Source organism: Carlito syrichta, unplaced genomic scaffold, assembly GCF_000164805.1.
Source record: "Carlito syrichta isolate Samal-C Ts95f unplaced genomic scaffold, Tarsius_syrichta-2.0.1 Scaffold289150, whole genome shotgun sequence".
NCBI lineage: Eukaryota > Metazoa > Chordata > Mammalia > Primates > Tarsiidae > Carlito > Carlito syrichta.
The window spans coordinates 520,052-534,426 of record NW_007233246.1 but is presented as its reverse complement, the minus strand read 5'-3'; the positions used below and the strand labels follow the sequence as shown (position 1 = coordinate 534,426).

The following is a 14,375-nucleotide window of genomic DNA, read 5'->3' as shown; positions in this document are numbered from 1 at the left end:
CCTCAAATTATAGCTCAAACTAGGGCTCTGAGAGGTTAAAGTTACTTTTCCAAGCACACAGAGCTAGAGCTAAGGAGTGAAACCAATGTTCTAATCCAAGGAGTCTGCCCAGAGTCCCATGTTCTTTTTTTTTTTTTTTTTTTTGGAAAGCAGGATTTATTAAGAGGACAAAAAAACTCCCACAGTGGCAGGGGACCCGAGGGGGTTGCCCGCATTCATGTTTTTAAATACAACATCAAACAGCTCTCTGAGACCTGACAATGGGGCAAGGAAGTCTACTCTATCAGGACTCTTAGAGTGAGGTACCAGACTCAGCTGCAAACAGGACTCCAGGTAAGTAATGATAGCATGAAAATGAGTCAACCAGGATACAAGGGCAACGGGCCACTTGGGGATTCCCTGCTCAGCATGGGGGTAAGACTTCTCAGTGCCACCTTATTGTTGCCATCTGAAAGTGCAAATTTTCCAGTTTTTAAATAGAAGCAAAGGAGAAATCTGGACTTTTATGAAAGGTCCCTTCAATTCAAAAGAGAAAGAAAGAAGGAAAGGTCCCTTCAATTCAAAAGAGAAAGGAAGAAGGAAAAGAAAGGAGAAAAAAGGGAGGGAGAAGGAAGAGTAAACACTGCAGGGCACAAACACACCACACACATGCACATTCATACCCCTCTGCAGAAGGGATTCACATTCAGTCTGGGGACACCTGTTTGCAACTTCATTTTTAGTAGTTATTAAATCTTATTGGAATGAACACTGTTTGATGATAAAGACATATATACTCTTCATTCTAAACCACCACCAAGCAATTACACTTTTTATTTTTTACTTTTTTAGGGACAGAGTCTCCATCAGCCAGGCTGGAGTGCAACAGCACAATCATGGCTCAATGTAGCCTCAACCTCCTAGAATTAATTAAGTGAACCTCCCGCCTCAGCCTTCTGAGTAGCTAGGACTACAGGTGCACACCACCACACCTGGTTAATTTTTTTATTTCTTGTAGAGATGGGGATGTTAGGAAGTGTTAGTCACTATGATGATCAGGCTAGTCTTGAACCCCTGACCTCAAGTGATCCTTCTGTCTCGGCCTCCCAAAGTGATGGCATTACAGGTGTGAGCAACTGCACCTAGCAGGTTTTTTCCATGTCCTATTTGACCCATTGGAAACTATAGTTTTCTGCCATTTGGTGGGGGAGAGTAATGGAGAATAAGGGAGTTGTTTCAGAGCTTGGGTGGTTCTTTTCCAAGCTCTTGGAGATGCTATGACAATCCCATTAGCAGACAGGTTTGAGAGTAGTGTTCATCTCTTATCTACTAATAAATCAAGAGGTTTCAAGTTACAGGTGTTAGCCAAGCAGTTTGGGCTTTTCTTCTTGACTCTTGAATTGATAGATCATTTAGCCTATATTAACAAAGCAAATGAAAGAAAGCACCCTTCCAAAGTTAAAATAACACAATCAGCTGTGTGGAAAATGGCAGCAGATGCAGTGACTTCTGAGAATTTTTTATGAAGTCTTCATCTAAATCTTTTGACTTTCAGTTACTGAACCTTGAGCTTTTATATTTTACAGTCCTCTTTGACAAAGTAGATTTCTTGGCACCAGCCTAATAACACAGGAGACAGTCTGTACTTCTGGCTTCGTGGGTCCCCCCAGCTTTTCATAGCAGGTGTCCAGTGTTTGGGGTTTTAATTGTCTAAACCTGGATTTCAGATACCTAAAGTTTAATAAATAAGAAAACACCATTTTCTTACTTCCAAAAACAATACTCTTTTTAATTGTGTTTTCATTAATATTACATGCCATGGATTACAATTTCCTGTTAGTTTGAAATTTGACAGAGCTTTAATCATGGCCCTTTTAAAGGGCAACAGGATCAATTAACAGCTTTTTATGTACAAGACCCTGTACCATGTCATGAGGAGCAAACAGAAAAGAATCAATAGATGTCTCCCTTTTCCGGGGGAGACTTGAAGTGTTTTTGGAGAAATGAGGCATTTATACAATTAGCAGTGGTATAAAACAGTGCATGAAAAGTATAATACAAAGGCCATGACAGCCAACCTGCAGGACTTTTAAAAAACAGAGAGACTTGAAGGTTTCAGAAGGTTTCAGAAAGGAAATAGGATTTAAGTGGGCCTTGAAGAATGTGTGAGCTTTGTGAGGATGGTAGACTGTGGAAGGAAAGGTATATGGGGGGGTGCAAAAACCCTGAATTTATTTATTAAAAATTGTGTATTTATTCTTTTTTTTAATCAATATTTTTATTATGATATTGGGGGTACAGTTAAGGGTTAGGTATACAAATATGCTTCGTTCAGGCACCTTTGTTGATAAGAGGTGTCTCCCCATCCCCAGACAGATATGGGGGGGAGGAGAGGAAGGAAGATGGGATTAACAGTAGTAAATATCTGTGTATTTATTCTTACATGTTTAAACTTCAGTCACCTTCAAAGTACTCTCCACTGGATGCAGTACACCTATCAAGACACTTTTTTCACTGCTCGAAAGAGTTTTTTAACTCCTCAATTTGGATGCCTGTTAGTGCTTCTACCGTTTTTTGTTTCACTTCTTTCACATCAGCAAAATATTTCCCTTTGAGGACTTTTTTCATCTGGGAAAACAAACAAACAAAAAAATATTTCAGGGAAAGACCATATGAATAGGGAGGATGGGGTACAGGGGTCATAGTGTTTTGGTCAAAAACTACTGAACACTCAGCAGGGTGTAGACAGGTGCACTCGTAAATCACCCATCAGGAAATGGGCGAATGCACTGAAAGACTCTCAAAAAAAAAATTCACTGAAGCCAAATGCAGCCTCTCACAATGCTAGCTGGTACACTGATACTGATGAATTCCTAGAATACTTACTTAGTGAGGGAAGTCTGTACTACAAGGGGTCTGCCACCCAAAGATAATTCAGGTTTTTTCAGGTCCCTCTTTATAATAAACACAGGTGCAAAAGAAGGAGGGGAAAGATTGTCTTGGGCAGAGCAAGAGATTTTGCAACAGGAAATTCCAGGAAAGAAGAAATGGAATATAAGCCTAGAGACATGATTTAAAGGAGCAGAAGGCAGTTAAGATCAGGGATGGGAAGACATCCAAACCAATTGTATGAATAATGAAGTTAGGAGGAAGGGTTTAAGGGAAAAAAATAAGTTCCATTTATTGTTAGATTTTGTGTGATAGTAGGTCAGCAAAATTACATTGAACCAAAAGATGAAAGTATGTATTTTAAAAATCCAGATTTGATTTTGCCTTATTTTAACAGTTTGTAGCCTGAATTAATTAAGATTGTGCTATTTCATGTGCAAAGAAGTAGGTTCCTTGAATTTTGGAGTTGAAAGAGTGCTTAGAAATCATATAATTTATTTTGCCAATGAGTTGATTGGCATTTAGAAAGATTAAGTGACTAGCCTAAGGCAACATATCCTGTTAATGATAAATATTAAAACTCTGTCATCCACTGATTTCTGATCATTGCTTGTCTAATCACCCTTTCCTCAAAAATGCTTCTACATAAACACACATATAACTTTCTATATGTATATACCGTAAATCATATCAGTTTTTTTTAATTTAGCATTTCTCATTTTGGGGTATCTCCATCTCCCCTCTGTTTCCAACTCATCACTCTCCCTCCATTTAACAGTCAATAAGTCTAATTCTACATATTTTTAGACTGCATATAATCATACACAAATATATACATCTCTGTGTGGGGATACATATGGCCATTGTTTTGCACAAATGGGAATGTATATGCTCTTTTCTGTACCTTGCTTTTCTCATGCAGTCATGCCTTGGGGAAATCTCTTCCACGTGGTATGTTATTAGTCAGCAGTTATTTCCTTTAATGGTTGTCTAATACTCTAAGGTAGAGATATGTCATGATTTATCTTACCATTCCCCTATTCATGGGGACCAGTGTGCTTTCAGTTTTTGCTGCTACAGACTGTACTTCAGTAAACATACCTATACCTATATTCATACATGCTGGTGTTTTTATTTTCGATAGAGTTGATATCACCGGGCCAATGGCATGTGTATTTTTAGTTTTAAAAACTAAACTGCTTCCCTAAGAAAGCTGTCATAATACACATTTATTTGCATACAATTAATAAAAATACTTCCTATTCCTAGATCTCCTGTGGTTGTATTTTATTTTTATTATTTTTATTTTTGTGGCTGTATTTTAAAGTTTATTTCATTTCTTTAAGTTTTTGCAAGTGCAATTGGTATGAGGTAATGCTCATTATTACTTTATTGCATTTATTTGGCTACAAATGAATTTGATTATCTTTTCATAAGCTTGTTGATTATTTGGAATTCCTACCCTGTAAACCATGTTTTCACATTTTTTATCCAGTTTGCCAATGGATTATTTGGTCTCCTGGTAAATTTTTCAGAGCTTCTGCTATGTTACAGATATTTTTGCATGTCTTGTAGGATTTCAACTTTTTTTTCAAATCAATTGTATTTTTATGGCGGTTTTTGTTATGCAAAAGTTTTGAGTTTCATTCAGACACTTATGTTTATATTTCCTCTTACCTCATGGCTACATTGTCAAAAGAAACCTACCTCCCCTGTCCCTAGATTACATTTATGCTTCCCAGTTTTTCTTACAGGATTTTTATTTATTTAATTATTTAATTTACACTTTGACCCTTAATCCACCTAAGATTTCTTTTTGGAATTGGTCTAAGATAAAAATCTAGTTTTTTTTTTTTTCCAGATGAATAAACAATTTGCCGGACACTTGTATTAATTAACCAGTCCTTTTGCCACCAAATTGAAATGCCTCTTTGGTCATATATTAAGTCTCTATTTTACTTGGGTCTATTTCCAGATATCCTGGGTCACATATCTCTATAATCCTATTTCAACACATATTGATTTAATTACAGTAGCTTTACTGGATTTTCTGGTTATCTGGTAAATCAGATTACACTAATAACTTTCAGGGCACTTATCAAACTTGAGTAGCTGTATTAAAAACCTATTTGCTAGACAGCAATAGGTAAGCAAAACTAAAATATCAAAATAATATTTGTGTCCTTAGAATTTTCTTTTTCAAAATCTTTCTTTCCAACATCTATTTTTGCATCAACACAGAAAAATTTAATGTGCTCATGAAATCTTATAAAAATGACAGTTTGGCATATTTTTTCAATTCTTAAATGATACACCATACTAATATTACTATTTCCTTGATTTGCAGACTGGTTCTTCAGAGAAATCATCCCTGACCGTGTCTTCACTCTGAGCTCTGACTCCTTCCCCGTGGGAACACTACTCAAGGGAGAGTTCTGGAGAGTTCCTGAAGAGAAATTCCATGGGGACTGTAACTGACCCTCTGATATCAGCTAAAACTTCCCTGATTGCAGCTTCTGGAAAGGAAGAGAACCTAGGAGAACTGCAGCCTGCCTCACCTCAGCACCAGCCAGCTCTCCTGTGTAAGAATGCCAATGGCTTTTCAGGCGCCCCTGAAGAACCAGACCTCAACCCCAGGGCAACTGCTGAGACCCTGATGCAGGCTTGTGAGCATGAGACCACCCAGCCAGACATGTCTTCTTCTCATGTCTTCAACAAAGTAGAGAAAGCATCTCCCACCCTTAATTCTTCTGGCAATCCCCAGCCGCCAGGGAGCAGCCAGCCCGAAGCACCAGCCCCAAGTTCTGCAGCAGGAAAGGATCTTACACGCACACCATTAACAATGCCAGTCAGTCAACACAGCCACCAGGCCATGCCAGGTGAGCAGCCCAATGCCAGCACCTCATCGGTACCTGAAGATCCCCTGATGAAACTGCAGAGAACCTCGAATGGAGAGCAGCCCGAGAAGCCAAGTTGTCCTTCCACAGATACTCATGGGAACAGCAAAGATCAAATGTCCCGTGAGTCTCCTGCTCAAGAAACAGTCCAGGGGATAGTGCAGCACCGAGATACAGCAGCCAGAGTGTTCAGTCACTCATCCTCTCCTGTAAGCCGACCTGAAGGGGAAAGGCAGCGAGCTGTCTGTGACTCTGAGACGAGGTCCTGTGAACCTCCAGTTAGAGAATGTTGCTGTTTAAAGAACAAGCAGACCTCTGTCACTGCCTCAGGCCCCCAGGGCATAACTCCTGTGACACCTCAACCATCCCACCTCAGGAGCGAAGGTTCAGCATGTCCTCCAGATCCAGAGAAGGTGCCGCCGCCAGCTCAGCATCAGATGGCAAGGTTCAAAGAAGCCAGCACGATGACCAGCCAGGTTGAAAACAAGACCCAGGGAGTTCCTGGCAGGGCTCAGCAGGATGCTGAAGTGCAGGCGGTGGCCAGTGTAGAGAGCAGATCCGTCTCCACCAGCCCCAGCATCCTCGCTGCCTTCCTGAAGGAGAGCCCCGCTCCCGAGTGTTTTGAGCAGGAGCAACTGCGTGTCATTTGTCACAGCAGTGGGAGCCACACGCTGGAGCTCTCTGATGGCACGTTCAGCCCCCAGGAGTCAGGCCAGCGCCCTGGTATCATGCCACAGGTGCACATTCAGACAACTGCAGCTGTCTCCATGGCGTTCCAAGGGGAAAGGAAATCAGTGAGCCTGCCAGGTGAGGTCCTTAAAACCTCATCAATCAATGCGGCCTCCAGTAATGCCCATGATGGATGTAAAGAAGATGGGAGGTCAGCAGGAATGGCTCCAAAAATGGAAGAACCAAACACTGGGCAGCTTGCAGGTACTAATTCCAGCTCCCTCAAAGCCAGTCCCATTGACCAGATCTCGGTCCGGCCAGGCAGTCAAGCTGAAAGGAGTCATGCATTGGGGAAATTCGAAACCAAGTCGTCGGAGTTTGCAGTGAAAACCGCAAATGGCCAGAAAACAGACCCAGATTGCAAACGATCCGACTGTTGCGCCCCTGCCAGCAAAAGTGGCCATTCTGGGAACCTGGATCCCACCAATAAAGGAGGTGCGAGGGAGAGGAAACCCACGTCTCCTCAGATAGTGAAAGAACAAGAGTCTACTGGCACCAGGGCCCTCGATGCCAAAACTCTGCTGCTCAATCCTAAATCTCAAGATAGTGGAGGCACAGGATCAGGGACCAGTCCGACCCCCTCCCCAGTTAGAAAGAACCAGGAGAGCACCTCGGAGGAAAATAAACAGACCAAGACAACCACAAGCCTGAGCCTGCCATCAGATCCCATGGGTGACTCAAGCCCAGGCTCTGGCAAGAAGACCCCTTCTCGCTCCGTCAAAGCCAGCCCGCGCAGGGGCAGCCGGGTCAGCGAGTTCCTCAAGGAGCAGAAGTTGAACATGACAGCGGCCGTGGCCCAGGTGGGACTCACTCCGGGAGAGAAGAAAAAGCAGCTTGGCCCGGACGCCAAGCTCCACTTGAAACAGTCCAAGCGTGTCAGGGACGTCGTGTGGGACGAGCAGGGAATGACCTGGGAAGTGTACGGTGCCTCCTTGGACCCGGAGTCTCTGGGAATCGCGATCCAGAACCACTTACAAAGGCAAATCAGGGAACATGAGAAATTAATCAAAACCCAAAGCAGCCAGGGCCGGAGATCCATTTCCTCAGATACTTCTTCAAATAAGAAGCTCAAAGGAAGGCAGCACAGTGTTTTCCAGGCCGTGTTGCAGAACTTCCGTCGCCCCAACTGCTGTGTTCGCCCAGCCCCTTCCTCTGTGTTAGATTGACGCGGAACGTGTTCAGGAGTCCATGTATACATTCGCAGTATTCATATGTGTCCATCTATGTCAAAGCTTCCTTTTTTTTTTTCTTTTTCTTTCTTTCTTTTTGTTTTTGTTTTTGTTTTTTTCCTGCAAGACCGGGAAGAAAAAAAGCAAGTATTAACTGTGGAAAATTGCTGATAAAATTTGTTAGGTCCTTTGACTGGAGTTCTATAAATAAAAATGCCTCTTACATTTGAAAGAAGGAACAAGAGACGAGAAACCAGCTTCACTGAAGGTTTGCAATCTTAAGTGGAAATAATATTCCCTTGGGGTTTTTTTTTTTATTAGTATGATGTTGCTCACAGAAATAGCATTATTGTCATACATGTGTTATTTTGTATTACTGCCTCAGTTTATCACACAATGGCATGTCCATTAAAATGTGTACTTTATATTGACAGTAGCAAAAACACTATTTGCAAAAACACTGTTATAATTTCTAGTACTACTGCAGTGGGAGTTGTTACCACACAAAATTTAAGTAGTTGATTAGAACCATAATGTAAAAACTTGAAACAAATTTGACTAATTCCTAGCTAGATAACCTTAAAATAAAAGCACTTCAATGTGTACAATACCATATATGAATTAGTATTTGTAAACATCTACAGATAACCCTTTTTATAAACCTTGTTATAGTTTTCCTTATAGAAAGTTATATTAGGAAAATTAGCTAAGCTTTTGAGTATGAATACTACCTATATCTAATATGGATTTATGTATACATATTTTCCTGCACTGAAGACAAGGTGCATCTCTGTGATTCTGACCAGACATAATTCATATTTTTCTACCCTAGAGGAAGGATTATGGGACTGAAGTCTTGAAAAGAACATAAAATTAGAGACAATACTAAATTTTATGTTGTACATAAACCTAAAAGGTGTTTTCCAGTAACTTCTGAGAATGCTAAGATTCCTGTAAGGAATTATAAATTGCAAGTTACCAAACACTGTTTTCTCTGTATTGATAGAAGAAATGCCTCAAGAGTTAACAAAGACAGTATGTTTAATCTAGACTCCCGTAAACAGATACAATTTATGTTTTTCTTTTGTTTTGTTCAGTAGCTTCTAATATCTAATGTCTGTCAACACCAAATAGAACATGAGCTTCCTTACAGCTTTTGTATGTAACTAATATAAATACTTAAGTTTATAATTTGGAGTAAAAAAGGCAACTTTTGTAAACTTACTGATTTTAAGAGAAATAGCAACCTTTCTGCTCCATCAAATCCTTTAAAAGAAGAGGGCTTCACGAAAACATGGCTTGAGCATTGGGTGATTGTGTTCCTTGAGAACACAGGCACGTGTCTGAGTTCAGCCCTCATGTGTCCCCAGAAAGGAGTGTGTCCCTGGACACATGAGTATCCTCAAGGAACTGGCCTGGGATGAGCTTCAGTGACTTGAGAGTTGGGATAGTGTGGAAAAGGGGAATGAGTGAGGGTCCCCAACAGACTTCCTGTCCTGGATTCATTGTCAAGACAGGCCCAGTCTCCATTTTGTGTTTAGAAAACCATACTATTCGATATTCAAGGGTCATAGGTTGTCTTCTCCCAACCCATTTCCCCTCATGAGTCAAAAGAGAGTACTGATCACAGATTCTCTATTGCAGAGACTCATGTATCCATGTATGCAGTTAATTCGCAATGTTTTGTTTTGTTTTCATTTTAATCATATTTTGCAGATTCTGAATAAATGGGGGAAAAAATCCTACCCAAATTTTAACAACATAAGTTACACTTGACACAACCTTAAGTCAGTAAGAGGACTTTGATTTATTTTGAAGCAATTTGACAGTAGGTAAAGCCTGCATATCTAGACCAGCATTCTCAGAGCCTGAGAATGGTCATTGCAGTTGGTATACTTGGAACTGATGGATAATTTTTGTTTTTTGGGTTTTTTTTTTAATTGTAGTCTCACTCTGTTGCCCAGGCTAGAGTGCAATGACACAATCATAGCTCACAGAAGTCCACCTCAGCCTCTCAAGTAGCTGGGACTACAGGCACATGCCACCATGCCTTAATACAATTTTTTTTTTTTTTTAAGACGGTCTCACCATGTTACTCAGACTGGTCTCAAACTCCTGGGCTCAAACAGTCCTCCCGCCTTGGCTTCCCCAAGTGCTGACATCTGACCACAAATGTTTTAATTTTTTAATAAGGTACATTTTTTAAGTTTATTACCAGTTGGTCTCTATCGCTATCTAGAGTTGAAATTCCCACCGAATTTCCAATCAAATTACTGTTAATGATTTGAGACTTAGTCTAAAATTCTCTCTTTTGGCCTTAGATACCCATTGTAGTCGTACCCATGTCACTTTTGTTTCAGATGTCTTTGCCAGCACATAATCTCTCAGCTAGCTCCAGCTTACTGGCTGTCTCCCTTACACATTGGCGTACATGCTGTGTATATACAGAGTACACCCAGAGTACACAGTAGCAGCTGTCAACAGTGCTCACTCCAGATGGGTGGGCCCCAGGTAATCCTCTACTGTGAAGTGGTAGGAACAGGCTGTTCTTGCATTAAAATAGGAGAGAAGAAAGAATTCAGCATCCTACAATAATATTTATTTTCATGAATGTAGAGTAACCACATAACTTATTAATAGCTAAATGAAACAGAGGCCTAAGAGAGTTGTAGCCATTTGTCCCACACTAAATAAATTTAAATTGCTAAGTATGGTATTATAATCATGCCTCTCAAATTAAAACTTTAAGAAAATACATTTGATGTAGTAAGTTTGGCTGGTTTTCTTTGGTACTAGAACTAAATTCTTTAATTTTACAACACTTTAGAATTTGGCACAAAATATTACAAAACCTTGCTTGTTTTGTTCCTTATTGAATCTTATGGAACTAACAGATTTTTGAAACAATTATAATGTATCATCAAATGAATAAGATAGGAACCTATTCAAGACAACAGTGTTTTTACACTATGATACGTACCCTAAATTGCTCTCACAATAAAACCTTATTTGAAAATTTGTCCTCACTTCCATCCGTGACACAGCATTCGGCATTTAGTACCACATTTTTTGTGACATCTTGGGTTCATTCAACAAAATGAAGTTCAGGTTGCAAAATAGTTTCCCAGACAGACTCCTTGATCTTCTTCCATTATTTCTTACTCTACTTGCATGACACACATTGGGTTGAGAGTTGGTTGTTTTTGCCTTTCCTTTTTTTTTTTAGATACAATTTGATTCTTTTTAATGCATTTTTATTTTTTTAAATAATATGGAGGAAATATTTTATTAAGTCAAGAAATATAAAGTATTTCTTAAACCAGTAGTAAACAGGTGAGTTAGAACTCTGTCTAGAAGATAATTCCACATTTAAAACATCAAAATACTTTACCGCTTACCAAGTGAACATTAAACTTTTTAATTTAAATATTGATTGTTCTATTTGTATGACCATGATGAAAAATATCATAGCTTCAGCTGTCATGTGTTTATCTTAAATACTTTTCTGATTAGGTCTTTCTGGATTATTGGCTTTTGATGCCACAGACCAAATACTTTACACACAGTGAAATACTGATTAACCTTTGTGCTTTGGGTCAGTGGCATAAGTTGAACATCTTGTTAATCAAGGCTAACCAGAAGCCTTTTTGTTTGCATCTGAAGTGAAATCTTTATAAAATGTGTGAATATGTTTTCCTATCTTGACAAGTTCACCTGTATTGAATGTAATTTGATCTTTGATAATATTTTAATCTTGAGAATTGTCTGATATTATTTTGGATACCAGTGTTTTTCATGTTACAGGCTAAACATCAAAACTGAAATGAATTGGACTGAATCTGCATGTGTAATATATGCCCTAGGGGTTGGATTTTGGAGCCAAATCCTTCAAAGGAGCTTGCTGTCTTCAAGTAGAAAGCAAAAGAGGAAAATGGCATTTTCAGCAAAATGGTTGTATCCCTGTGTGTTGAGGTTTTACTGTTCCCAGTTTATACTAATGCTATTCCTCTCATTTGTGGGAATCCCTCTCATTTTGGGAATACCTGTATATACCATACCAAGTGTCAAGTACAATGTGACTTTAAAACTTATTTACAGAGGAGATATACAAGTGTGTTGTAAAGTAAATTGTTTGGCCTTTGCTATAATCTCTTTGTTACTGTTTTGCTGCCAAAATGTGAGAAACTATTGTCCTCTCTTCCTCTTATATATTGTGCCAAGTGTTAAAAATGTGTCTGCTTCTAGTACCACATAATGCACCACATCCCCTGTCTACCTTTTAACAATCCATATAAAGAAAAATTATAAATTAGGATCAGGTTTGCACATATGTATATGTGTTTTTATTGAAAACTGGGCACTTGTAGCCTTGCGTAAACCTCTATCTGCCTGATTTACTGTCTGTAATGCTGCCATGGAAATGATGCTGTTTACTCTCTCCTGCTTTGTCCTACATGGTGTTTGAGAAATGAAGCCTGTGAATTTCCCTTTGTGGTAGTACAGTGAACTCAGCAGTATCTTGGATAAGTGAACTAACTACCCTGTCCCCGCCCCTGTTTTGTCTACATGGTGAATCAGAAGTCAAACATCTGCTTCAATGTCTGTTATTTTGCATTTGTATCTAAGCATTTTGTTTTCTGTCAGCAATGCTCTTTGATGTCATGTGTGGCCCTTTTGGTTGATTCTCTTCCAGTGCAGGTCAGCTGCTGCCACCTGGCAAATGACAGGCATTATGCTGAATCTCCTGTCCATCCTTGTACCTATATCCTTCTTAATGAAATTCCACAACTGGCTGAGTAATTAAAAATGTCATCTGTAAAGACACATGGGCTTAAAGATGTCTACAGAATTTTAGACATTTTGGTAAAAGAAGAAAAAATAGTCTTGTACATACTGAAACAGATTTCCATGAACGTTATCCTACTCTTGGGGGGAAAAAATTCTCCTTGGCTGCACAAATAAAATAAGCTTCATTTGCAATGACCAAGATAGATGGAAAAATTCTGTCTCATAAGTAATTAGTGACATATGCCAGAGGTCATAATAGCTACTTTTAACTGTGAATACTCACCAGCTAAACTACTCACTTGCCACAACCAAATAACCTCTCTCAAAGTCAATGGAATACATCTGTATATATGTGTAGATAGAAATAAACAAAAAAAAATCCTAAAACATTATTTAGGCTGTTAGGTAAATCAAGGTGATGATTATTTTAAAGGACACTTAAATTACCGTGGATCTTGGCGAAATGACTTGCGGGGGCCAGAATGGTGCAACAAGATGTTATATACAAGTTTTTTAAGATCCATATATCTCAGATACTAATCATGTGAATAAAGACTGTTGAATATGAAATTAAAGCCAAGCAATAATGTGCCAAAAAGAGGCAGTCATACCAGCAAATGCATCTATTATGGGCACACCGTCGTATCATGATGATATGCTCTATGAAGACTGTAACCCACAGGATAAAATAAGTGAGCTTTAGTCGGGATACAGTTGGCATTTCTGTTGTCATGCTAGCCAAGGCAGAAGAGAAGCCATTGAAAGTCTTGCTGGCTTAAAACTCAAGACAGTACCAACTAGAAATTGTGTTAAAATAGAGGCTTTAAGCTTATAGTTATTACTCTTCCTGGACACTAGCACGTAGGAAAGCAATTAAATTAACTCTGCCCAGAGGATTAAATGCCTTAGCTATGAAAAATGGGCTCCCAAATGTAAAATTACTAAAACATGAGTACTTGTACCTAAAGGGGCTTCAAATAATGCCTTACAGAAAATGTTCCACATGGGCATTTCTAAATACTAATGCTTCATCAAGTATCTTTCTGGGTTCAAGCTCAAAATTAACTGGCTGAAAAACAGAAGGAATGAAAATCACATATTTTACACTTTAGAAAAAGATACTGATGATCAACCAGCATGGTGATAATTATGATGAGATACCCTAGTGATTTAAGTGTGTTCCAGAGAATTAAATGAGAGAAAAATGCTAACTTCTTGATCTCTTAAATGTGGAGATGTCATTCATTTATTTCTGGGGTGAAAATTATAACTTGCTTTTTGACATTGCTGCTAGTATTATTCTTTGTTAATTTAAAAGTTAAATTGTCTGTTCTTTAGAAAAATCCTTAAGCAGTTAAACAACTTTTTTCTGATTCACACCATTGCTTTCAATAGCATGTGAAGACTGTAGAGCAAACTATATAGAATGAGTTGAAGGAGTTTTTCCATGCTAATCAGTATTCTTAAAGATTTTAGTTTAGATTCTTTGACATTTATTTTAGGCCACAGCCACATCTTTGAGTACTTTATTTTTCATAATATTTTACTTCATGACTTTAAATGATGCTAGTTAATCAGGAGATCGCAGTATTGTAGTCATGCTCCCCAATCTGTAGACGAGAGACAGATTCTTGTTTTAAGGGTATCTGGAGATACTTTTTACTGAGGTTGAAGGGGTCAACACAGCCTGAAAATTCAAGAAAAATATATACTAGCAATTACTACATTTCTAAATGTATGTATCTCTGCTGTACCTAATAATGTGTAAACAATTTGTTGTGTATAATACTGTAGCTGGCTGTGGTATGTCAGTACATTGTGTAAGTTTGTACAGTCTGTGAGTGACTGGTTTTCTATTTATGTGTAGAAAAAAATAACTTGCTGTATCTCATTTAAAGGCCAATTTCTGTCATCAGGTAGGCAC

The 14,375-nt window shown here is 38.8% G+C and overlaps 1 protein-coding gene across 1 annotated transcript in view; it reads left to right on the top strand.

The window, feature by feature from the left end:
- GPRIN3 (GPRIN family member 3) overlaps positions 1–7,660 on the top strand; it is a 63,472-nt gene extending 55,812 nt beyond the window's left edge. The window contains exon 2 of the mRNA XM_008054148.2: positions 5,216–7,660. Within this exon, the coding sequence (XP_008052339.1) occupies positions 5,330–7,660 (2,331 nt within the window). The 5' untranslated portion in view covers positions 5,216–5,329. The remainder of the gene's footprint in view (positions 1–5,215) is intronic.
- Positions 7,661–14,375: the final 6,715 nt, after the last annotated feature.